Source organism: Peromyscus eremicus, chromosome 14 (assembly GCF_949786415.1).
Source record: "Peromyscus eremicus chromosome 14, PerEre_H2_v1, whole genome shotgun sequence".
In the NCBI taxonomy this organism is placed as follows: domain Eukaryota; kingdom Metazoa; phylum Chordata; class Mammalia; order Rodentia; family Cricetidae; genus Peromyscus; species Peromyscus eremicus.
In genome coordinates, this window is record NC_081430.1 from 62,677,481 (window position 1) to 62,705,013 (window position 27,533).

At 40.9% G+C, this 27,533-nt stretch overlaps 2 pseudogenes and 1 gene segment (V, D, J or C); all 3 read right to left on the minus strand.

Annotated features, from left to right (window-relative positions):
- Nucleotides 1–1,842: 1,842 nt before the first annotated feature.
- On the minus strand, nucleotides 1,843–2,403 carry LOC131923976 (immunoglobulin heavy variable 3-73-like; annotated as a pseudogene).
- Nucleotides 2,404–11,015: 8,612 nt separating this feature from the next.
- On the minus strand, nucleotides 11,016–11,467 carry LOC131923977 (Ig heavy chain V region VH558 A1/A4-like; annotated as a pseudogene).
- Nucleotides 11,468–19,794: 8,327 nt separating this feature from the next.
- LOC131923978 (Ig heavy chain V region 3-like) lies at nucleotides 19,795–20,347 on the minus strand. The segment is given in 2 exon segments: nucleotides 19,795–20,219; nucleotides 20,302–20,347. Coding segments are annotated over 2 exon segments (471 nt in total).
- Nucleotides 20,348–27,533: the final 7,186 nt, after the last annotated feature.

The window sequence follows — 27,533 nt, forward strand, 5'->3', positions numbered from 1 at the left end:
CTGTACTAGTCACACACATCGGATTTGTTGTTGGAGGGGTTGTCTGCTAGAGGAACGTGAGTAGTCACTGTTCAACAAAGGAATCTCACAGATTTTACTCTATGGGGATTTCCCTCGTGGCACATTCCATCCTGGTTATGGTTCAGCAATTTATCCAAAATCAAGTGCTCTACAGGAGCAGGCTGAACCCCATGGAGATGGGCTGTGGGAGATGATGGTGTCTCAATTCAGGTCTGTGCTCTGTGAAGGGCTTGTACTGTAGACAGGTATTATGAATGGGAAGGCTGTGAATATCAGGTCAAGGATTAACTGTAAAATTCCAGATTTTACAACCTTTCAATTCCACCATTAATATGAGCCAGCTCTTCAGGTAAATTCTGTGAAATGAAAATGGAAGAGAAAATCATCTGTCCTATGGGATTATGTTTAGAAAGTATCTCTCTCAGATTTTTCTTTTCATTTTTTCTCTTGTTGAAAATAGAATTTTTTTCCATACAATATATTCTGATTACAGTCTCCCCTTCCTCCTAGTTCCTCCCACCTCCCCTCACATCCTGAGACACATCCTTTCTGTCTCTCATCAGGAAATAAACAGCCATGTAAGGATTAATAACATAAGAATGTAAGAAAAATAAAAAATGAACAAATTGGAACAGGACAAAACAACCAAACGAGCTAAAGAAAAAGCCCAAGAAACACATAGCGACGCAGAGACACACGCATTCACACCAGAGACACACGCATTCACACACTCGGGAATCCCATGAAAACCCAAAGTGGAGACCTTAGTATATACACAAAGCACCTGTATGGTGAATCAAATAAACAAACAAAACAGTGCCCTGATTCAACATTACAAACCAAAGAACCACCAAAGATGCCCATGAGTTGACTCTGTGTTGGCCATTTACTGTGTGGCATGGGACTATACTTGAGAGTGGTCTTTTTCCCCATGAGACTCCATCTGAGAAAACTAATTTTTCATTTGCAAGTGGCTATTAAAATTTCCACATGCTCAAAACATCTCTAAAATATTGAATCAGTTATGGTAGAAGAATATGCTCACATTATCATGAACATAGGAACATAGGAACATTTGTGCATTTGATGTCAATTTAAAACTGCTTACTCTTTGGGTCTTAGAGGCAGATTGACCAGAAAACTTCTGAATATAGTAACAATAAATTTTATAACCAAAGGAGCCAGGTCAGGAGCTGAGCATCCACACTCCAAGCACACAGGAAGGACACTGCCCAGAGCACACAGTGAGCCATCCCTTAGCTCCAGAAGATGGGCTGAGCTCTGAGTTTAGTGCACAGTAGTCAGAACTAGAATTATCTAATTGAACAGAGAATCAGAAGATACAATGATATAATACAGTAATGCAAAAAAGAATTTGACTTAAAATTCAATTATCACTTCTTAGCCTTTTCTTTGCAGTCCTCAAGAGGGGTTTGGGCAACTCAGAGTGATTACCTATGACTGATCCTGGCCCCAGTTCCTCTTGGGTCCCTCTGTATTACTAACACTGTTCCAATTGAGGGTCTGTTCTAACCTCAGTATGAGGGAAAAGACTATTCAAGGTTCCTGAGCTTCCCCAGAACTGATCCTGGTGACCACAGAGAATCACTTTTGCCCCCATAGATACTTTCTGCATTTTGTTCAGGTACTACTAGGTGAAATATTTGGTTTAAGAATGTTGGTCAAATCAGTATTCATTATTTTTAGAGACATGATCAATTCCTAGAGTCTATAATTGTAAAGAGGATCCCCTAGAAAAGCATCAGATGGAGAGGGCGCCCAGATAACACAGAAAAATATCATTTATGTCTGAACCTTCATCTAAACTGACATGGGCTCTGCCTGTGCTGAGCGCCCCCTGCTGGTCATGGGTACCCGGCAGGGAAGTTTTTGTCTGGGCTCACACTGAAGACTCTTCACTGTGTCTTACACAGTAATAAGTGGCTGTGTCCTCAGTTTTAAGATTGTTCATCTGCAGGTAGACCATGCTTTGGGAATCATCTCTGGAGATGGTGAATCTGTCTTTCACCGAATCAGCATAATAGGTTGCATAATTATTATTTTTGCTTCTTATGAGACCAACCCATTCGAGACCCTTCCCTGGAGCCTGGCGGACCCAGGACATTGCATAGTCACTGAAGGTGAATCCAGAGGCTGCACAGGAGAGTTTCAATGACCCCTTAGGCTGCACCAATCCTCCACCAGACTCAACCAGCTGCACCTCACAATGGACACCTGCAAACAGAGAGGATCCTGATCAAGAAACTGTCACACATGTCTACTGTCTCTCTCACTCATGTACACTCACTCAGTATCCCTTTTTTTCCATAAAATACCTTTTAAAAGAACAACCAAAAAAACCCAGTGCAGCCCCAATCCCATGTTGAATGTTCTATTTCCAGTGCTGATCACCAAATGATAAAGCAAGGCTAGATTTCTCTGCCTGAACTGCAGAGTCAGGGCAGGGCTGGTTTTCATGAGCAGAGGAAGGCCATATTTGCATATCTTCCTGCATATCTTATGCTCTGATGTGTGAGCCTTTGGGGCAGCAGTTAATTTTGCAAATGTCTGAGAGAAAATGAAGTAGTGAGGACCATGATTTCATTAAATATTATTCATTATGTGTCTGTAATAAAACTTCCACAACCATAGTTATTTTTGTGCTTTTTTTCACATGCACTCTTTACTAATTATCTTACCAAATATTAGACAATAATTTCATAAAGGTTTAAAAAATAAAAATTACAATTTGATAATTTGAGAGGAATTACTGTAAAGGTCAATGAATAGCGAAGTATACATTAAATTACAGTAACAAAACTGGGCTGGGGACAGCGTGGTGGGAAAGTTTAACATGCATAAGGACCTAAGTTTTATCCTCGTTATAGAATACATACATACTGATATATAAAATCTCAGCAGAGGAATCTCAAATGGTGGTGAAGCACCTTAAAAAATGTTCAACATCCTTAGCCATTAAAATGATCTGAGATTCCATCTTACACCTACCTGTCAGCATGGTTAAGATCAAAAATACAAGTAACAGTTCATGCTGTTGAGGATGTGGTGCAAGGGGAACACCCTTCCACTGCTGGTGAGAGTGAAAAACATGTACAGCCACTTCAGAAATCAATATGGCAGTTTCTCAAAAAATTGGAAATCAATCTACCTCAAGACCCAGCTCGACACTCCTGGGCATATACACAAAGGACACTCCACCCTACCATAAGGACACTTTCACAACTATGTTCATAGCAGATTTATTCCTATCAGCCAGAAACTGGAAACAAACTAGATGCCCCTCAACCGAAGAATTGTTAAAGAAATTGTGGTACATATACACAATGGAGTATTGCTCAGCTATTAAAAACAATGACATCATGGAATTTCCAGGCAAAAGGATGGAACTTGAAAAATCATTCTGAATGAGGTAACCCAGACCTAGAAAGACAACCATGGTATGTACTCACTCATGAGTGAATATGATCTGTAAAGGATAACCATGCTACAATCCACAGACTCATAGATGCTAAGGGAAGCTAAAGGGGGATCATATAGGGGAAATAAAATAATCATCATGGTGGAGGTGGGGGTTAAGTGGGACATGAACAGGATGTATCAAGCATGGGAAGGATGGAGGGAGAGAGTACTGGGAGAAACAACTGGAATTGATGGGGCATCTCAGGGATAAGCTAGAAACCTAGCACAATGGAAATTCCCAGAAATTATGAAGCTGACCCCTAGCTGAAACTCCTAACAATGAGGGATGGAGAGCTTGAACTGACAATCTCCTGTAACCAGGTAAGATTTTAAGTGAAGGGATTGAGTCATCAACACATCCACAAAACCTTCCACCTACAATTTGTCCTGTCTATAAGACGTGCTAGGGTATAGGTGGCACAGCAACTGAGGGAGGATAGAACAATGATTGGTGCAGCTCGAGACCCCATGCCAGAAGAGGGAGCCCACCCTTGACACTGCTTAGAGGGCCAGGACACAGAGGGTGGATAGCCCGAAGCCTAGAATAGAGCCAAACAGGACTGGCAAAAAAAAAATCAATGAAATGATTTCTAATGGTATTATGCTATATTCATAGATTGATGCCTAACCCAGATGTCATCAGAGAGAATTCTTCCAGCAGCTGATGGAAACAGATGAAGAGACACACAGTCAATCATTAGGCAAATTAGGTGATCCTTCAGAAAAGGGGGAGGAAGGATTGTAGGTGCCAGAGGGATCAAGGCCACCATTAAAAAAAACACAGAATCAACTAACCTGGCATCATAGATGCTCACAGAGACTTAACAGACAACCAGAGAGCCAGCATCGGACTTATCTAGACCCTATGCATAATTTACAGTTGTGTATGTAGCTTGGTCTTCTTGTGGAAATTCTAAAATTAGGAGCAAGGGCTGTCTCTGACTCTTTTGCTGGCTTTTGGGATCATTTTCCTCATACTAACTTGCCTCATCAACTTGATATGCCATGTTTTGTTGATATCTATGGGAGAGGCCTGCTCTCCTCTAAATAGAAATGGAGGAGTGAATGGTAAACAAAGGGAGATGGGGGTAGGGATTGGGCGGAGAGGAACAAGGGGAGACAGCAGTCGGTTTGTTAAATAAATGAATATATATACATATATATGTATATATATATATTAAAAAGCCATATTGAAATTAGGATCATGAAAGGTAAATAAACATATATCTGTAAATAATATAGAATCCATATGGCATAACAAATCAAAGTAGAGATACTGGGAGTGAACAACGTGGACTATGGAGTAAGGGAAACATAAATTATGCTATTTCTATAACAAAAAGTCTGGAAATAATGAACAGTTCATAGTTTCCTGGTTTTGTATTTGATATTTTCTTTTGTTGATGGAAAAATTTTGTGTTCAAATTTTGGTGTGCTTTTATGGATCTGCTGTTACAGTACTGTTATCAAAAATAACAAATTTAAGAAAATTGTAGGAAAAATTAGTGAGATGTAGATAAACTTGTCATTTCGTTGTTAGTATATTCTCAGTGGTTGTTCTGGTTATGCTCTACAGTTATGTGAGATATGTGCTTTCAGAAAGCTGCGTCAAAAGCACATGGATAAGATTTGTATTTTCTCTTGACTTGTGAGTCTTTGGACAGAAGCACCTGCATGTGTGGACAGTGCTGCCCACAGAGGATATGAATTGTTAACGGAACACCACTGTGCTGGGCACATGATAACTCCCTATGGTGTCATGGTCAAAGAGGCCCAACAGGTGCTGAGAACAGTGTGAGGCATTGCCATTGCTCCTGGTGGTCCACAATAGCTTCATAGATAGTTCTTACTTCTGAGAAAGAATTTTAGAACTGAATAGATTGTAAGAGCCAGAAGGGGTGGATGACTCCAAGGGAGCAGTGTCTTCTAGACACAACAGGACTGATGGAAGCACACGTGAACTCAGAGACTGACAGCATGCAGAGGGCCTGAACCAAGTCAAGCCAGGCGGGTCCCAGTGTTGACAGAGGGACATGAACACAGGCTCTCACCCCCAATGATAAAGCTTCTACAATTGACACTTGCTTGCAAAGAGAAACTATTGTTCACCAACAGAGTCTCCTTGGGCATATTGTGTCCACTTAAGAGTAGACACAAGTCCAGCAAAAATTATTATGTAGATAGTCAACAAGAATGATCTCTATGGTACTTCCCCACCCCCCAGGCCAATCTGTTTTCTTTTTTCTTTTTTCTTTCTTATTATTATTAAGAGATTTTCTATTCATTTTACATACCAACCACAGATTCCCCTCACCTCCCTCCTCCGGCCCCCCAGCCTTCCCCTTCAACCCACACCCCTCATTCACACCCCCTCCAAGGCAAGGTCTCCCTTGGGGAATCAGCAGAGCCTGGTACATTCAGTTGAGGCAGGTCCAATCCCCTCCTCCCTGCACCAAGGCTGTGAAAAGTGTCCCACCATAGATAGGCACTGAGCTCCAAAAAGCTGGCTCATGCGTCAGGGATGGGTTGGATCCCACTGCCTATCTGGAGACCCCCTAAACAGTTCAAGCTAAACAACTGTCTCGTCTATCCAAAGGGCCTAGTACAGTACCATGGGGGCTCCTCAGCTATTGGTTCACAGTTCTTACATTTCCACTAGTTTGTCTGGCTATCTCTGTACATTTTCCCACCATGATCTTCCTCCTCTCTCTCTCTCTCTCTCTCTCTCTCTCTCTCTCTCTCTCTCTCTCTCTCTCTCTCTCTCTCTTTAATTGGACTCCTGGAGCTCAGCCTGGCTTCCAGCTGTGGATCTCTGCATCTGCTTCCATCAGTCACTGGATGAGGGCTCTATGATGACAGTTAGGGTATTCAGCCATCTGATTACCGGAGTAGGCCAGTTCAAGCACCCTCTTGACTATTGCCAGTAGTCTAAGGTGGAGTCATTCTTGGGGATTCCTGGGAACCTCCCTAGCACTCTATTTCTCCCTATTCCCATGATGTCTTCATTTATCAGGGTATCTCTTTCCTTGCTCTCCCACTCTGTCTCTGTTCCCCTATGTTCTCATCCCCCATCCCTTGCCTTCCATTACCCTTCCTCACCCTCAGTTTGCTCATGTAGATCTCATAAATGTTTCCTTTGCTGGGCAATCCCTGTGTCCTTCCTAGGGTCCTCCCTGCTAGCTCACTTCCCTGGAGCTGTGAGTTGCAGTCTGCGGTACTTTTGTAGATCTTTTACTCAGATCACATTGTCCGTGCATTTTCTTTTAGTCTTACTGCTCTTTTGCCTATACATCATGGTTTCATAGCTGTGTGTTTTTATCGGTTTTCTGGGCATGTGTTTCTTTTTTTCTTCTTTTTTAATGTCTTTTATTTTAAGCTTCCTTGTTTGCCTAGTTGTTTGATTTCTACAGAGAAAGAAACAGTGTGGTGTTGGGTGGATAGGGAGGTAGGAAGGATCTAGAAGGAGTTGGAGAAAAGCAATCCATGATCAGAATACATTGTGTGAGTTTTCTTTAAAAGAATTACAAAAAGTAAATTAAAAAATGTATTAAAATAAACAAGAATATACAAACCTGTGAAGAGTTTAACAAAAAAAAATCTGTACTGTGTCTGAACATGGAAACATCACACTTCAATCACAACAGGTGCAGGTCAGCTAATAGACTTTAAGAAAGGAAATCAGACAGGATACAAAGTCCCCTCCACACCCTGCCTCTTCTCTCTTCTGGGGATTCTTGGCTCCATTGTGCCCCCTGCTGGTCATGAGCTCCCCTGCAGGTTGGTTTGTCATGGCTTACCTGAAGCTGCACTGTCTGTCTTGAGCAGTAGCACATCCCTGCAACTTCAGTGCTCACAAAGCTCAGCTGCAGGGATAAATGGCTTTGTTTACTGGGACATGCTGACTGCATGTTTCAGAGACTGTTTTTATGTTGTGCTATTATTGCGACCAATGTCCCTGCCAAAGCCAGGGTCCTCCCAGACGTCAGTTGTATCCAGCTCTGGCAGTTCCCATTGTAATTACATGACAACAGGAATAACAGGGTCTTTTCTGCCTTCATCAGGCTATACCTGGGGCAGAGTACCTGAAGTCAGAGAATCAAAGAGTCTTCTGCTCAGTTGTAGCCTCCTGAATCCACGTTTGAATTCCTGGCACACTCAGATACAGGAGTCAACAAAAAGAGGAGGCACTACCTTGGTACTCACAGATCAATTAGCAACTCTAAAAAATGTATTACATTGAGACAGAAGTAGAAATCAAGCAAATTTACACTGTAAATCAATCTATTCCCTGTATTCCAGTTGAGGGAGTAGAGGACATCAGGACATCACATTGACAAGGATCTTCATGGATGGAGGTATATGTCCTTAGACAGCTTTATCTCTCTCTGTCTACCTTTTCAAGTTCAAGGTGCTCTTATTCTTAGACAGGGAATATGTTAGTAAAGCTTTTCAGAAGCTGAATGTTTTCACTCCTGAAGGATGAATTTGGAAGGTGTTTCCAGGAATGAGAGAAGCTAATAGAACTATGTACAATTTTGTTTGCATGTCAGTATAAATATCTGAATTGTAGCTACACATATTAAAACAAAAATATACGCTACAGAGAGTCAGCGTACTCCTTTTTGTTTTGCTCTAACATCAAGATCATGAATCAGATTCATCTAATGTTGCAGGAGAGAAGCAGCTGGAACTAGTCAGTTGTATGGCTTCTCTTCTGTCACTGGACAGAATTAATATAATATTCTGTGAACTATGAATCCACAGGAAAACACCCTCAAAGCAACACATGTTTCTCTTTACAGATGAAAACTTAACCCAAAAATGCAAGGTAGTGGATGGGCTTATCTTGGCCGTTCAGCTTCACTATTGTGCTGGGTAATATCTATAAACCTGCACTTCATAGTCCAGTACGGTGGGATGTTGATGGCTCTCATGGGTGATAATAGAGGAGTGCTTGCCTGATTAAGCAGTATAGATTCACAGAGATATCCTCTTCTCATAAGGGAATTCATTCACAAAATTCTGGACTCTGTGAGATTTGTGGAGAGATGATGTGAGCAGCTTCTCCTAAGGTACACTAATATGAATATCAATATGCAGCAGGCTTGTGATTTTGAGTAAGTCTTCAGGTTACTCTTCCCTGTCCTCTCAGACCCAAGGAAGCTTCCTGCTCCTTCACCTCAGATGTGGACAGTAACATTGTGTCTTATACAGTAAAAATGGCAGAGTCCTCAGATTTCAGGATGCTGAGCTCCATGCAGAATGTGTTGGACATTATGTCTGCATCCAGTGTGGCTCAAACTTCTCTCCATAGTGTGTTCTGTCAATGCTTAGGAGTATCCATTCTATCCATTCAAGCCCATGTCCACGCTTCTGCAACACACAATGGGGAAGCTATCTGAGTGAAAATCCTTATAAGACACCTTTAATGTACTCCCAGATCTCCTCAGTTTAGCTACAGACTGCTGAAGCTAAACCTGGGAGTGGGCACTTGTGGAGAGGATGACACTGTCACTTCAGCCTCTGGCTTCTCACCAAGCCTGATTGTAGGAATGCACTTACCTGTAACTGCTGCAACCAGGTAGAGTATGATACAACTCCAGTCCATGCTGAGAACCTGTGTGCTCAGTGACAATGGACAAGAGAATATTAATGGGGTGCTGTGTGGTATGTGGACGTCAGTGTTTTTACAAACACAACCTTTGTAATTTGCATATGAATAAGGAAGGGTATTCCTAAGGTCAAAACAGGAATCTCTTTGAAACAGACTAGGTAAAGGTTTTCTCTGTTCGTCAGTGGGATGCTGAGTTCCAAGTCCTAAACCTATCTGGGAAAATGCATTCTCAGTTCCATACTGGCACCTGTACAGACAGAGCTCTCCCATCCCACTACTTGTTAATGTGACCACAAGTCAATGGTTCATAGGCCCTCTGATCCTCCTCAGAATCAAACCTAACAGTGATGCTGAGAAGGGGCATTGACCATCCTGCCCCAATCAGACATTTAGCACAGAACTTTGGAGACTGCTGTTGTCTATTCCATACCAGTGATCAGCAGGACTATGGACACCCCTGTGGTATCAACTGGTGGTTCATGACCTAGTTTCCTGTCCACTGCCAATAGGATTCCAATTTGGGTCATATATTCCAGTTTGACCTCATATATCAATTTTATTAAACAAAGAAGCTCTCAAGTATTGTAACACATAGATCTCACCTTTCAAGTACACCACAGTCTCTGAATGTAATGATATTGGTGATAAAATCCACAGAGGAATCCCCTCAGTGCACATTTTTCTTATCAGCTTCTGCTACTGTTTACTTCTTAGGGATTGGCGATCTATAATGCTGCCTGGTGGTTCTGAGAATCCACTAACAGAAGTTTGTCGATGGGCACATACACAGTGCTAAACTGTGGCTCTCCCATCTGTATTCATTGTGTATGGTAATGTTGAGTAGATATTTCAAGGATAAATGGTGAGCTATGCCTCAGATGATTTCCAGATCTCCATGAAACCCAGTCTTTTCTTTAGGTGTTGTTGGATCTAGCTATATCAGTGACCGCTGATGTGGAAGCAAGTTGATATACAGCACAACTGATAGACAATGTCTACAAGCACTCTACCAGGCAAAAATCCAAACACACTGTAGAGCAAAGGTGACCGACCACCAGGTATCCAAAGGACTGTGACAGTTGATGCTTGATCAGTATAGGTTCATGTTCTGTAAATGCTTGAGACTGTAGGGCAGGTTATTGAGCCTAGGAATGAAGTAAATAAGGGAAATAATATATGATCTCAGAACCTACTTTGATTAACATGTACATACATTGATTTGATTAATGATTTTTGTGAAAAGTAATTAATAATACACTTGACCAACTTACAGGAGTTATACTTATGTGGCAGTGCATGTCTTACATTCTAAGAGACTGGAACTTCTTCAGGATCACACAGCCTGAGTTAACTATACACCTGAGGTCATATAACATTAAAGACTATGATATGAAAGGAAATTTCTTTGCCCATTGATTTAGACATTACTGGTCAAATTTGTATTTTATTTTATTTTATTAAAAGCTACCCAAACAAAGTTCACAGATAGAAAACAGAGACTTTTTTATCATAATGCATAACCACAGTTTATACCTTTTCTTGTTTTATTAAGGAAGAAACATATCAACAGAGGTGGTCACTGGTAAAGAGATTGTCAAGGTATGATGTCCTAAATCAGCATCACTTTATCACAATTATAATTTGGAAAAGTTGGCAAAGACCTTGTAGGACTGCATGAAGTGACAGGCAAAGGATACAGTGTACTCTAGGGGCATCATGAATCAACATTACTTTACTCCCAGTATTTTCCCTTTTGAAAAGTTGACAAAGACCCTATAAGACTGAAATGACAGGCAAAGGGACACTCAGAATGATTATTTTTGAGGGAGATTCCAGGCTAATCTTCTCTGTCATCTCAGTCCCAGGGCAGCTTCCTGCTCCTCCAGGGTTTCTGACACACTCAGGATGTGGGTTTGAACACTGTGTCTCTTGCACAGTAATAGTCCTGAGAGGTCAGGCTGCTGAGCTCCATGTAGGCTGTCCTGGAGGATTTGTCTTCAGTCACTATGGCCTTGCCCTGGAACTTCTGATTGTAGATAGTACCACCACTTCCAGGAACAATCTGTCCAATTCACTCCAGGCCCTTTCCAGGCCTCTGCTTCACCCAGTTCATAGCATAGCTAGTGAAAGTGTAGCCAGAAGCCTTGCAGGACAACTTCACTGAGGACCCAGGTTTCACCAGCTCAGGACCAGACTGTTGCAGCTGGACCTGGGAGTGGACACCTGTGGAGAGAAAGGCAGAGTGGCTGTCATTGTCACCTCAGTCCCTGTTCCCTCTTCATGTTTGAAACAAGAAAGCCCCTTACCTGTAGTTACTGACATGAGGAAGAGAACGGTCCAGCTCCATCCCATGGTGAGGACCTGTGTCTTCTGTATCTATGGAGAGGACACTAATCATGTGTTGTTCTGAGGTGTGACTTCCTTGTATTTACCACCACAGATTCAAGTAATTTGCATATTCACGAGCAGGGTACTTCTTAGATAAAGACCTAGACTAGCTGCAGAAGGAGGTAGAGGACTCTTGGGTCAGGCAACAGGATGCTAAGGTCCAAGTCCTAATCTATTTGAGTAAATACATTCTATACCCCTTCCTTCAGCACCATGAAGAAGCTGTTGTTGTAACAGCAGGGCCTAAGCTCTCAACAGATTTCTGCTTGAGGCAATTGCTCCACTATGTGACAAACTGTCAGATTGATTTACAGGTGGTGATTGTGTTGATGATAGTGGCGAGAGGAAATTTCAAAATCTGCTAAATTTTGAGAATTTACAATTTCCTTTCAGATATATACAACTAATATTTGCCATCCCAGAAGGTTATGTCCAAAAACTCAATGAAATGACACAAAGGAAACATACCTCAGAAATATTTGTACATGTTTATTGCAGCACTGTCTAAAATAATTTCTGGAAATAAACATCACATCTGTCGGCAGATGGTTGCATCAAGAAGACATGGTTTACATGCAACACAACAGGAATATTTTATCTGAAAGGATAAGGAACTTGTATCACCTTTAGGAAAATCAATGTAACTGGGGATAACTGTATTAATTAAGATTAACTCTGAAACACAGACATTATATGAGATTCTAAGTAGTTTTTAGATGTTGAATAGGTGCACAGTAGTATGTATGCAAATACATAACATATAAATGAAATTGTCTAGCAGAATACAGGAAAAACACGAGTGTCAAGAAAAGAAAGGGTAAAAGTTATGGGGGAAATATACACATGTACAATATGCAGTATGAAAATCTGAAACACATATAAAATTGTTATTTTCATTATTCAAAGTAAATTTGCTTATTCTTTGAAATGTTCATTTATGTATGAAATATATTATGATCATATGTATCCCCAACTATGTCCTTCTGACTCCCCTTGAGACCTTCCAATAAGTCTCTCTCCTTAACTTCTTGACCTCTTTTGTTTCATAATAACACAGTAAGTCCAATCAGTGCTATCTATATACACATAGATGTGTCATTCACTAGTGCACAAGGAACTTCTATAAACCTTTCAAAAATAGTGATTGTATTTTCCTCATCAGTCATCAAATGCTATAGCTAGAGTTTTCCTGCCTGGCCCACAGTCAAGACAAATCTCTCTCACCTGCCAGTCCCACAGCCACTCAAACCCGACCAAGTAAACACAGAGACTTACATTGGTTACAAACTGTATGACCATGGCAGGCTTCTTGTTAACTTTTTCTTACAGCTTAAATTAATCCATTTCTATAAATCTATATCTTGCCACATGGCTCGTGGCTTAGCGGCATCTTCACATGCTGTTTGTCATCCTGGCAGCTGGCAGTGTCTCTCTGACTCAGCCTTCCACTTCCTAGCTTTATTCTCCTCCTTGTTCCGCCTATACTTCCTGCCTGGTCAATGGCCAATCAGTGATTTATTTATTGACCAATCAGCAACACACTTGACATACAGACCATCCTACAGCAAAATGCCAATAGACTCAAAGCCTGGTATGAATCTCCAGGAGTCCCTCCTCATCATGTTGTAATGATTTTAATTCGTCATTCATTTATCACATTCTGAGCACAGTTTCCCCTCTCTGAAGTCTCTCGATCATACTTCCTCTCTCCCACAGATGCAATCTCCCTCCCCTCAGAAAAGAACAGGCATCCCAGGGACATCCATCAAACACACCACACAAGCTACAGTAAGACCAGGCACATGCCATCACCTCAAGGCTGGATAAAGCAACCCAACAGGAGGAAAAGGGTCCTGCAAGTAGGCGAAAGAGTCAGAGACAGCACCCACTCCCAGTTATTAATCTCAAAAGCATGCCAAACTACTCAGCCATAACATATACGCAGAGGACCTAAGTCAGTCCCCAATAGGATCCCTAATTTGTGAGCCCCCATGAGTTCAGTCAGTTGATTCTCTGGGCCATGATCTCATGGTGTCCTTGACCCCTCTGGTTTCTCCAGTCCTTCCTTTTCCTCCTCCACAGGACTCCATGAACTCCACCTAATGTTTGTCTAAGGCACCCTATATCTGCTCCCATCAGCTGCTGGATAGTCTCTCTGGTCTCTGTGATGATGATTCTGCTAGGCTCCAGCCCCTGAACACTCTCCAAGCAGGAAAAACTAACTGCACTTTGAAGGTTTTGTGGCTGGGTTGGTGTCCCAATCCCTCCACTTGACGCCTTGCATGGTTACAGAAGCTGTCCAGCTCAGGATCCCTAGTACAATGGAAAATTGATGCAATTTATGAGGTTAACCCTAGCAAAGACTCCTAGGAATGGGGACATAGACCCTGAACTGGCCATGTGGTAATTTTTTTTTAATTGTTACATTTTGTTTATTGGTGAAAGCAAGGCACAGATGCACCAAGATGCAGGTAAGAATCTTGAAGAACAACTCGCAAAATTCAATTCTCATTTCTACCAATTAGATCCAAGAAATGAAAATAACATTGCTAAGCTTGACTGGCTTGGTTTGTTCAGGTCCTGTGGTAGTAACTATAGCTGATGTGAGTCCGTAAGTACAATGGCCATGTCAGGTCCTGGGGATAGCATTTCATATTTATCAACTCGATATTCTGGATCTTAAATTCTTTCCAATCTTTTTTGGGATGGGCCCTTGAGTTTGGGGTGGAAAACAGATACAAATGACTCATCTGTGGATGAATATTCAGTCATTCATTCTTAGCACTTAGGTATGAATGTATGCATTAATCATTACAGACTAAACACAGAAGTTTCTGTGATCAAGGTTGAGAGCAGGACTAATCTATCGGGTATAAACATAATTATTTATAAAGCAGTTTAACAACATGACTATTACCAATACTACTAGAGTAAGGTCTACTATATCCTATGTAATCCCAAGCCATGGGATTTTGAACATGTTTAGCTGGGAAAAAGTCTTTCCTATGTGTAGATGAATTTCTAAATGGTCTTACTAATAAAAACAAACACAGAACCAGGTATTGGGGTGAACGCTGAAAGATCAGAGAAACAGAACAAGCCACATCCAACCTCACCTTGCCAACTTCTCAGCTGATCTTGTTTCCTCAGACTGAAAGCCTCTGAGTCCTCATCCAAATGGATCTCAGCTGTACTGCTGCTAAAAAGCCTAAAAGTTTAAAAGCTTCTAGTTCCTGGTCCTCACGCCTTAATATACCTTTCTGTTTCCTGCCATAACTTCCTGGGATTAAAGGCATGTATCTTTCTCAAGCAAGACATGAGATCTCAAGTGCTGGGAATAAAGGTGTGTGTCACCATGCCTGGTTGTTTCCAGTGTGACTTTGAACTCAGAGATCCGAATGGATCCAGAAGGCTAGGGTTAAAGGCATGTGTTACCACTTCCTGACCTCTATGTTTAATCTAGTGGCTGTTCTGTTCTCTGACCCCCAGATAAGTTTATTAGGGTGCACAATATATTGGGGGACACAGTATCACCACACCTATGAATCAGGGAATGAATACAATTAAAAAGCAGTTGATCACTATATTGCAGTCACTCACTAGTGGGTACATCTTACCTGAAGGCTGATTTTGCAGACTGCAAGTTCTGGGACAGTGTAAGATCACTGATATCCTTTCTCACCCTGCAGACTGCATAGCACCTTCCAACACCAGGAAACCTAGCCAGCAGGTTGAATTCCCATTCAGATTATGGTTAGTTTCTCTATGGTGTGCAAATAAAGTTCTTAGCTCACAGTGAAATGCAGATTAAAACAACTTTAATGTTCCATTTTTACCTCAGTTAGAATGACTATAAACAAGAAAATGAATGTTGTGTAGCTTGATCTGCTTGGGAGGACCCCTGGCAGTAGGATCAGAATCCATCTCTGATACATGAGCAGGCTTTGTGGAGCCAACTACCTATGATGGGACAACTTTTGCAGCCTTGAGGCAGGGGGAGGTGTAGCATGAATCTTAAAGAGTCTTGTTAATAAAACCAAACCTGAAGCCAGGTGTTGGAGTGAATTCTGGAAGATCAGAGAAGCAGAACAAGCCACAGCTTCCTCACCTTACCAGTTCCTCAGCTGATCCTGTTTCCTCAGACTGGAAGCCTCTGAGTCCTCATCTGGAATGAATCTCAGCTGAACTATGCTGCTTAAAGCCTAAAAGCTTAACCAGCTAAAAGCTTCTAGTTTCTGGTCTTCATGCCTTATATACCTTTCTGCTTTCTACCATCACTCCCTGGGATTAAAGGCTCACTTTGTGGGATTAAAGGCGTGGGTCACGATGCCTGGCTGTTTCCAATGTGGCCTTGAACTCACAGAGATTTAGATGGATTTCTGCCTCTGGAATGGTAGGATTAAAGGCATGAGTGCCACCATTTTCTAGCCTCTGTATCTAGTGGTTGTTCTGTTCTATGACCCCAGATAAGTTTATTAGGGTGTACAATATTTTGGGGAACACAATACCACCACAGGGAGGGGCTTAGACTTGCCTCTGCTGAATGTGCCTCCTCTTGGGAGGACTTGCCTTCTTGTGGGTGGGAAGGGGGGGTGTTGGGAGGGAGAGCCTGGGGGGTAGGAGGGAAGAGGGGGATCTTTGGTGTGTAAAATGAATGAAAATTTTTTCTTAATAAAAAAGGGAAAAAATATTGTAAGTAGTAAATAAAAGCTGAGTAAAATAAACATGAAAATTTGAACCTGTGAAAAGTTTAACAAAGAATCTTTACTGTGCTTGAGCATGGAAACATCGCTTGTCAATCACAGCAGGTGCGGGTCAGCTAATAATTTAAGAAAGGAAACCACAGAGGATACAGAGTTCCCCCCACACCAACCTCATCTCTCTACTGGTGATTCTTGGCTCCATTGTGCCCCCTGCTGGTTCTGAGCTGCCAGAAAGGTTGGTTTCTCTTGGATTACGCCAAAGTTGCATTGTCTCACTGGAGCAGCAATGTATCCCTGCCATCTTCAGTGCTCACAGAGCTCAGCTGCAGGGATGAATGGCTCTTGTTTTCCAGGAGATTCTGACTGGATGTTTCAGAGACTGATTTTAAATTGTGCCTATGTGATCATCAATGTCCCTCTCAATCCCAGGCTCCTCTCTGGTGGATCCAGTTCCAGCCATTCCCACAGGTAATAAGGTGACAAGAGGAGAGAATGGGGTCTTTGCAGCTTTCATCTGGCTACAACTGGGTCAGAGCACCTGAACTCAGAAAAGCACAATGAATCTTGAGCTCAGATGCAGCCGCCCCCCCCCCATTTATCCATCTATGAATTCCAGAGACACTCAAATACAGGAATCAACAGAAAGAGGAGGCACCATTGTGGTAATCACAGACCAGTTAACAACTCAAGAAACATATATTCACATAGAGAAGATGAAAGTCAAGCCAGTTTAAATTATGACTCAATATATTTCCCATAATGCATTTGCATTAATTAAGGGAATGAAAGGAAAGAGAAGATATCTCTGACAAGGATCCTCATGGGTAGAGGTTCTGTCTCCTTAGACAGCTTTATCTCTCTGTCTACTTCTCCAAGATCAGGATCCTCTTATTTCTGGACAAAGAATGTGTTAGTAAAGCTTTTCAGGTTCTGAATGTTTTCACAATGAAGGATGAAGTTGGAATGTGCTTACACGAATTAGAAAAGCCAAGGGCACTACACAGGATTTTGTGTGTATGTCTGTTTAGATATCTGAAATGTAACTCCACATATTAACACAAAAATTCATGCTACAGAAAGCCAATCTATTCCTGTATGTCCTTTGCTAACTTCAGGATCATGTAAAAGTTGTGTCTAATATTATGGGAGAGAGGAGCTTCTGGAACCAGACAGTTGCATGGCTTCTCTTCTACTACTGGTCAGAAATGGTATGATGTCCTGGGGACTTCAGTTCATAGAGCAGCACCATCAGGGCAATACGTTGATTTAGAGGAATACTTACATATCCAAGTCAGGGTGCCGGGTGGGCTTATCTTGGCATTGCAGCTTCTTCTGCTCTGGTCTGGGTAGTGTCTATAATAATGACGGACTTCATATTCCGTTATGGTGCAATGCTGATGCTATCATGGGTGACAATGGACAGGAGACTTTGCCTGCTTGAAGAGTATGGATTCACGAAGACATCCTCCTCTTACAATGGAATTCATTCACAAAAGTCTGGACTGACTCTGTGAGATGGTGTAGAGATGGTGTGAGCATCTTCTCCTAAGGTAGACTAATGTGTCACAATATGTGCTGAGTTGTGGGAATGTATGTGAAACTGTGTAGGGGTTTTCATTAAAAACATGCACACATTGATTTCTAGCATTCTCATTCAACCTCTATGGATCATTTCATGCTTCTCTGCCTCAGCCCTCTTTCATTAATCATAATGCCCATCAGTTCCTTCTGTCACTGGGATATATTTGATGATTCTGAACACTACTGAAGGGCCTGAGCACTACTGGCACTATTCCTGAATCCCTTAGCAAGGAGGATTATGTCTGGAAACTGGATCATGTCTTCTCATTCTGATTCTCTCACAGATGGAAACACTGTGCTTTCCTCAGCAGTCTGATATCTCAGCTGAAATAAGAACCAGTTTAGATGTGTTTCTGGAGATGACTGGAGTGTCTACTCTGCAAGTTATGTGTGGAGGAGGTTACAGATAACTTCTGCAGTTCATTCCTCATGAATCAGTATTTGGAAATACTTTTGATGAATCGCCTAGACAGTTCAAATCAAGGAGAATATCTGAGAAGGTTTATTGGACTTGAACCCAATCCTTCAGTTATTATGGATGATCTGGTAACAAAATTCGATCACTGAATAGGATTTTTAAAAATCCCATACCAACAATATGGAATCATATGAGAATACTGATGAGAAAGTGTTGCCACACTGATGGACATCTACAAAAATTAAATTAATTGCTTATGAACCTTTGTGGTTCCAGAAAAACAGAATCAAGTATAGGTTGTGGATATTGCCTGTCTACTGCCAAGAGTTTTAACTCAAACAAGAAGTCATATGTTTTGCTTATGGGAGGCATATGAATTGAAAAAAGTATTTGATCAAATTCTAAGCTTCAGCATGTAAAGAAGTAACCAGACATTTCTTCACTGAAAGTGAGCTCTGTTCAGAAATCTCAAACACTTCATGTTCTTGGAAAGACCAGTGTCATCACAGAAGGAAGACAATAATAAGGTATATATGAACTCTGGTGCCATGAGAATTCCCCATTGGTAATGACATGTCTCACCAAGCCTTACTCAAAAATGTCTTCATATGCACCCATAATCATCACTAGCTTGGAAGCCTGAGGTCCCTTGCATGCAGTATAAGATGATGGGGCTCTTTCAGTCCAACTCTCCAACAGCTATCTGAATAGTCCTTCAGTTAAAGTCTTGTAACTGCTCCATCACTGTATTCACAGAATCTATTCGGTTCTCAGTGAGGAACTTCAAAATTCTTCAACATGTTGATCAATCCTCACTTTGTAGTTGAAGGAAGATAGGAGTGTGCTTAGTAAACTCACTTATTTCATGCACCACTTTTAGTTCATCATACAGTTGCATAGGATCTAATTAGAATTGGAGACGAGGATTCACAGTTACAAAAAGGTGTTGCTCAGATGATACTATCCATCAATTCATAGCATTCAGATTTCTCATGGAGAGGAACTCTGTGCTGGAGGAACATGCAGAACAAGTCACTGGTCTCAGCTACACTTCTCAATGACAAACCCCAGAGATCACCGGTGCCACACGTCTCCGTGTTCCTCATTGCTTATTTATTCAAATTGAAGAGCCTTCAATAAAAGCATTGATACCTGTGGCAACCATGTATTTCAAACACTGTAGGAGATGGTCTTATGTCACTGTGGGTCAGGGTTCTGCAACAGGCTGTGATTATAGCACAGGATGTTTGGATAGCAGAAGACTGAGTGTGGAATCAGTGATCAATGGTTAATCTCTGAAACTACCCCTCATATCTCATGAATTACAACTTGGCTGATAAATTTATTTTCTTATTAGTAATTCTACATGAATTATGGTCATATCCTGAGAACTAGACATTGATTTAATAGGTGATCATACACTTCTGCTCCAAGATATTGACCCAATTATAGTAGAAACATGTGCTCACATTGACATCAGCATGGGGATTTAAAAATTCCTTCTCTCTGATTCTTACATGGATGGTGATTAGGAAATTTCTTATGCAAAGAGAATTCATTCTTAGTCCTGTTTTTCCTTTCCTCAACACTTAACCACAATTTGAGTAAGTCTTCAGGTTACTCTTGTGTGTAGTCTTAGCCCCAAGGCAGTTCCTCTTTCTTAGGCTTTTTTGACACACTCCAGATGTGGGCTGTGACACTGTGTCTCTTGCACAGTAATAGACGGCAGAGTCCTCAGATGTCAGGCTTCTGAGCTCCATGTAGGCTGTGTTGGATATTGTGTCTGCATCCAGTGTGGCTCTGTCCTCAAACTTCTGTTCATAGTTTGTTCTACCAATGCTTGGGAGTATGTTTCCAATCCATTCAAGCCCATGTCCAGGCTTCTGCCTCACCCAATTCATATAGGAAATGGGGAAGCTATCTGAGTCAAAATCCTTGCAGGTCACCTTTACTGAAGCTCCAGGAAGCCTCAGTTCAGATCCAGACTGCTGCAGCTGAGCCTGAGAGTGGACACCTGTAGAGGGGAAACAGAGTGGATGCCACTGTCACTTCACACTCTCTCCCAACCTCATGCCTAAAACTAAAGATCCACCTACCTATTCCTGCTGCCACAAAGTAGAGCATGATCCAGCTCCAAGCCATCCTGAGAACCTGTGAGCTCAGGTACTAGGGACAAGAGGGTAATAACGTGCTGCTGTTGGGTGAGTGGACATCCCTGTATTTACAACCACAAACTCTGCAATTTACATATTCATGAGGGAGGGCTTTTATTAGATCAAGACCTAATTCTCTTTGGGACAAAACAGGAAGAGGATTTCTGTGTTAGGCAGCAAGATAGTGACGTCTGAGCCTTAAATCTATCTGAGGAAATGTGTTTCTTGCTTGATCCTGTCACTTGTGCACATAGAATTCTTCCATCCCACTGAGAATAAAGTTACCACCTACAGGTTCATTAATGTGAACCACCCTTTAATAGTTCAAGAGATGCCTGAACCTCCTTAGGGTCAACCATATACTTAAAGCTGAGAAGTCCATTGAGAATATCCTGGCCCAATAAGACACTAGAACAGAACATTGGAGACTGATGTCCATGTCACTCTATTGATCAAGATTATGGACACCTCTGATATCAGCTATGAAGCCTTAGAACATTTTTTTCCAAAATGTTTTGCAAGGTCCTGAGGCCCAAATATCCTTAAGTGGTTCATACTTATACAATGGCAATCGGTAGTAATCCAATGTGGCATTTGATGGGTTCACATATTAGTTCTACTTAACAAAGAATATCTCCAGTGTTGTAGCATCAAGATCTCACATGTCAACTACACCGTGGTTTCTGAATATAATGATGTTGACAATGAAATTCACAGAGGCTGTTGAAGTCTCAATGCACAACTTCCTGTTCTACTTCTGCTGCCCTTTACTTCTAAGGAATTGTTGGATCTACAGTGCCCCCTGCTTGTTTGTGTAAATTTGTCTGTGGTCTCAAAGACAGTTCTCTCATAATGGCTTCTCTTCTTCATTGTCTACTAGGAAGTGTTGACTAGATATTTCAAGGACAGATGGTGAGCTGTACCTAAATTGTTTTCTGGGTCTCCATAAACCCCAGTCTTTTCCTTAGGTGTTGTTGGGTCTAGCTATACCATCAGTAATCCCTGATGATGAAGTTAATTAACATCACAATTGATGGACAGTGTTTACAACTGCTGTACCAGGCCAATACTGGACCTGGAACTGAATTGGGGACACAACACTTATAACACCAGGAAAAGGAGGAATCATAGTCTGATATGTACAGATCAGTTTACACCTCTAGAAAATATTTTCACATTTGAGAAGGAACCAGAATTTAAGAAAATTTCCACTGTGATTCAAATGCTTTTCTAATTTATTATTTCTATCATCAAAGCTGTATGTTTGCATGTAAAGACTTAAAAAGGTTGGAGTGGTCCCTTTGCCAGAAACTTTTCTGAATGGAAGATGCAGTCTGTGTCCTCAGGCAGTTCTCTTCTCTTTCTGGCTCACCCTCCTTTTACTCAGATGCAGGTCATGGCTTCTAAAGGTTTTCAAAGCCTTGGATGTATTTGCTATAAGATTACTGAATGATAATTGTGTAGTAGAATAAATGACTATCATTTCCAAGGATTAATTCCTGAAGGAAGAACAAATTGCCTTCAACAAATGGATATTACCATAGTCAAGCAAAATTTGTCAAGCAAAAAATATGAACATGTCTCTGTAGCTACCTTCTCAAATATGACACGGGCAACATCCCAACCTGAAGAGTGTGCCATTCATGTCATACACTCTTGCAGGCTTGCTTTGTTTCTATGGACAATCTTAAGAAAATTAAAACTGATAAAGGCCTTGCATACATATCTCATAAGGTATAAGATTTTTTATAATAGTTCAGTATTACTCACAAAAGCAGTTTATCATATAACTCTACAAGACAAGCCTAACACTAACATTTGTACAACATTAACACTGTATCATTAAATCTGGAATTATTACAGGATAATGACCTTTTTCCAATAGAGTTTTGCTATTCTAATTACACAAAGGACCCATTGTCATTGAAACTCCTATTTGGTGCTGTACCCTCAGTTCTCAAGACCAGGGAAAATGGTCCTGTTAAGCTATAGTGTAAATGTCCTTTGAGAAGCAGGAAATACCTTTGGTAAACGTAGTGGTTTAAATAAGAATGCCCCCCAGAGATGTATATTTTTATTAATAACCAGGAGGTGAAAACATTTCAAAGGATTAGAAGAATTAGGAGGTGTGGACTTGTTGGATAAAAGAAGACACCGGGAATGGCTTTGAGGTTTCAAGACCTGTGCCAGGCTCAGTGTCTCCCTCTGCCTGCGAATCAGGATGAAACTCTCAGCTCCTGCACAAGCTTCAGTAGCCACCATGTTACCCACTATGAGGACGAGGACTACCATCTAAAAATGCAAACAAGTCCCCAGTGACGTGTTTTATCTTATAAAAGTGGCCTGGGTCATGGGGCATTTTCACAGCAATAGAACACTAAGACTGCATTCAGGTTTTTCACAGCAATCGCCCTACTTCTTAGCACTGATTTTCTGTGTTAGTCACTACCTGCATTTCAGGGACAAATTATATGACAATAGCAACTCAAGGAAGGCAGACATATGTTCACAGTTTAAAGTACAGTCCATTGTGACAGAAAAGTCATGGACTCAGAGCTTGATGTAGCAAGTCACACAGCATCCACATGTAGAAGCAGAAAGAGATAAATGTTTATACTTACTTTGCTATCTAATTTATGTTCATGCCAGGACCCCAGTCCACAGCAATAGTGTTGCCAAGACTTAGGGTGGGTCTTCCTAACTCAATTTATACAATCTAGAACTTCTCTCACAGGAATGTCCAGAGCCAAATCGAATCTAAAGACTCCATCAAAGGCATGTCCAAGACTCATTTCCAAGGTAATTCTAGGTCCAATATATTTGACAATCTATATAAAAATAGAACACGAAGTTGCAAAATTGTTTTTACTTGAACAAAGTGAAGTGGATAGTGTGAGACTGGTCCAAGAGTGAGGAAGTGCTCCTGCTAAAAGTCAAATTGGTCTTATCTGAGCCTGGAAGGGTCCTCATGAAGAGAAAGGGAGATTTTAGATTTGTAAGGACTCTTGAGTCCAAAAGCTTGGTCCTGCCTTTCTCTTGGTTTCTCCTAAATCTCAAAAACTATCTTAGCCAGGAAATCCCACTGAAGTTCTACCTGGCATCAACAGAAAGTTCTATGCTTTTCTGAACTTCCTAAGGATTTGATATTCCACATTTTTTGTATTTTAGCAAAATTAAAAAATAATTTTATATTAATAGACATAACAGAATCATACACACCATAAATTTAGAGTATCATTCTGTAAAATAATTGTTAGATAGAAAGGCGATTGCAAACACACATGGAGACAGTTACTATGTCTCACCTGCTCCTAGGCTAACTATGAGCTTATGGATGCTGAACACCCCTTGCTGGTATTCATCACCCCACAAAGAGAGGTATATTTTCAGAATCCCTAAGGTGACTACTCATGGTGTTTCTCACACAGAAGTAAATGGCAATTTACTCAGCACAAACTGCTCATTTGAATATCCAGCTTGTTCTTAGAATTGTTTCTGGATATGGTAAATCTACCTTTAATAAAATCCATGTAGTTTTTGCTGTAGCATCAGGTTGCTGTGAATAGAAAAGATATGTTGGTTGAAATCCTTACTGTAATTTAGGTATGGTGTTTACACAAAGAGACCCAAAAGAGCAAGTTTCTGTTGCCTGGATCAGTGGGTTATCTTAAATATTACAAAATCCGCATTAGCTATGGGATTAATCTCTCTCTCTCTCTCTCTCTCTCTCTCTCTCTCTCTCTCTCTCTCTCTCTCTCTCTCACACACACACACACACACACACACACACATACACACACACCTATGAGCCATTTGACTAACATTTGCACAGTGGTGGAAGGTGGGACCTTTAGGAAGTGTCTGTGATCGTGGTAGCTCTAATGTCACCTCTAAGATCAAGGTCACCAAGGACAGGAGTTTCCAACCCCTTCTCCCACTATTGTCATTATGAATGTCTGTCATATAAAGATGGCAAGAGAAAGCCTTTGTTCCTGTCAAATAGTGACAACTTGGACATTCTCATCTGAACCTGAAAAGTCAATTCCCCTCTGCTCATGTAAATCACCCACTCTGCATTGTTTTATAAATGCAGTAGAAGGATCTGGACAGTAATTGCACAGACGAATGAGATTGTTGGTGTAAATGATTGAATATTGAAGGAGTTCAGGACCTGGATGACTCTTAAAAGCTGAAACAACTCTAAACTTAGTGCTAAAACAGGCCTGTATTTCCAAGAATGAATAATGAGTGACAGCACTCCTTAGAGGAAATGAAAATGGTTAAACTGTAAAAAGAGTCTGAATCTTAGAGATATGACCTGGAAATGACAGCAGAATTATGCAGAGATATGGTCATGAATCCTGTCTTGTTGATATCATATAGAACAAAGAGAAATAAGTGAATGGAAACTGAATTATCATCTTAGCTGTTAGTAACAAAGATTTGTCTAAGTGTGTCTATGCTTAAGTATGTCTGGAAGGGAGCACTTTTCTAAGATGACTCTGCACATATTTTGAGAAAATATCTAAGCAATGACTTTCAGAATGCTTGAGAGATTACTACCTGATTATTGTCAATGCAGGAAGACACAAATGATAAGGGATGATATCAATAGTGCAGTAGGCAATTGACCAGAAATTATTGGGAATTCTGCAACAAGGTTGTGCATGTACATGTCAGAACTATAAAGAAATGCTGTGGGATGGTCTGTATGTCAAGTGTGTTGCTGATTGGTCAATAAATAAATCACAGATTGGCCAGTGGCCAGGCAAGAAGTATAGGCGGGACAAGGAGGAGAATAAAGCTGGAAGTGGAAGGCTGAGTCAGAGAGACACTGCCAGCCGCCACCATGACAAGCCGCATGTGAAGATCCCGGTAAGCCACGAGCCATGTGGCAAGGTATAGATTTATGAAAATGGATTAATTTAAGCTGTAAGAACAGTTAACAAGAAGCCTGCCATGGCCATACAGTTTGTAACCAATATAAGTCTCTGTGTTTACTTTGTCGGGTCTGAGCGGCTGTGGGACTGGTGGGTGAGAGAGATTTATCCTGACTGTGGGCCAGGCAGGAAAACTTTAGCTACAAAGAAACATGTTTTTTCTATCCACACTGTCCTCAGTTACTGAATATCAATGAACATACAATTTTACGTGTGTAGGATGAGAAGAACTAGTGTGCTTTTTCCCACATCTAGAAAAAAATGTTCATAAGCAATACACTCTGATCCAACTTCTCCTCTTTTCCACATCCTCACAGATCCTCCTCACTTCCCTTGCAACCCAATCCATGGCCTTTCTCTCAGTCTTTACAGAACACAAAAGAAAAAATGAAAGAAACGTGGATTGATCTCTTTCTCTCTAACTTCTCTCTCTCTCTCTCTCTCTCTCTCTCTCTCTCTCTCTCTCTCTCTCTCTCTCTCACACACACACACACACACACACACACACACACCCAAAAAAAAATTGGGGGGCAGTTTTATAAATACATACATATTTTTCTTTTAGGTTTGGGTTACTTCCCTTTGATAGTTTTGTAATTCCATCCATTTATCCTTTGTATTGAAAACAGATTTTTTTTCTCATACAATATATCCTGTTTAAATTTTTCCCTTCCTCTACTACTCCCAGTTCTACCCAAACACACCTGTATGAATCCACTCTCTTTGTGTCTTCCTAGAAAAGAACAGAGTTCTAAGAGATAATATTAGAACAAAACATATTTTAAAAATTTAAAAATATTTTAAAAAAACCATTACATTGAATTTGGACAAGTCAAATCAATAAAACATGTGTTGCTCTGATTGGTTGATAAATACAATGCTGATTGTGCAGTAGTCAGGCAGGAAGTATAGGTGGGCAAGTAGACAAGGGGAATTCTGGGAAGACGAAGGATAGAGTCAGAAGATGCTGCTAGCTGCCACCAGGAGAAGCAATATAGTACCAGTAAGCCACAAGCTATGTGGCAAGGTATGGATTTAGAGAAATGGGTTAATTTAAGATATAAGTGCTAGCTAGCAAGAAGCTTGCCATGGCCGTAGTTTGAAAATAATATAAGCCTCTGTGTGTTTACTTGGGGGACGTGAGTGGGAGACATTTGTCCCGACCTCCTGCAGGCCAGGACACAGGAAAACTTCCCACTACAACCAATAGTATTATAGCATTAGTTATGGTTTCTATTGCTTGAAGATACAAGATGACCACAGAAACTCTACTAAACAAAAAGGTTTAATTGCAGATAACTTATAGTTTCTGAGGTTTCGACTATTATCATCTTCAGATAGAAATGTTACTAGGGAAGGGGCTGAGAGTTCTATATCTTGATCAGCAGGCAATGAAGTGAACTATGACACTGGGCATATCTTGAGTATAGGAGTTCTCAATGTCAATGACCACAGTGACACACTTCCTCAATGAATGCCACACAAACTACAACATGGCCACACCTCCTAATAGAGCCACTTCCTTTGGGGACCATTTTCTTTCAAACCACCACTATTATCCTCTAGACCAAATCTTCCCTTCTCTAGGTACCTCGGCCCTGTGTGAGCAGAGACTTGTGCACTCCCCTCCACTGAGGATGCAATTTTTCCTCTGGAGATTAGAAGTATATTTGAGTTTTGAGACTTCAATATTGACAAGTAAAGATGCCAGAGCTCAGGTTCTCCTGGGTCTTCCATGAGGTCTGCTAAAAATTTCTTCTTAAACTCACATAGAGTATAAGTCTGTGATAGGATATCATTTGCCCTATGGTACATAAAATTATCCCAGATAATGCTACTGATAACTAGATAACTAAATGAAAGATTGAAAAGGAGATACTTTTATAGCACACAATAAGTTTATGTTATTGCTTAAAAGCAAACAAGAAAATGAAATTTACGTTTCTTCCTTGAATCCCCAATACAAAGTACTTCAAATATATTTTTAGGGAATACTGCAATTTACATAGTTCCTATGGGTGGTAACTATGCAAAATTAGCTCTCATAGGTTTGGTATAAAATTGAAATGAATCATTTGATTCTTCTGGGCAGAAGGAAATGTATAATAAATTTTCCACAGGATATCTCAGTCTTAAGGATTCACTTTTTGATCTTTTAGACATTCAGGACCCTCTCCAGAGAGCTCTCCCACATATGGTATGAATTTACTGTGTATTTTAAAATGACTTGTCCAA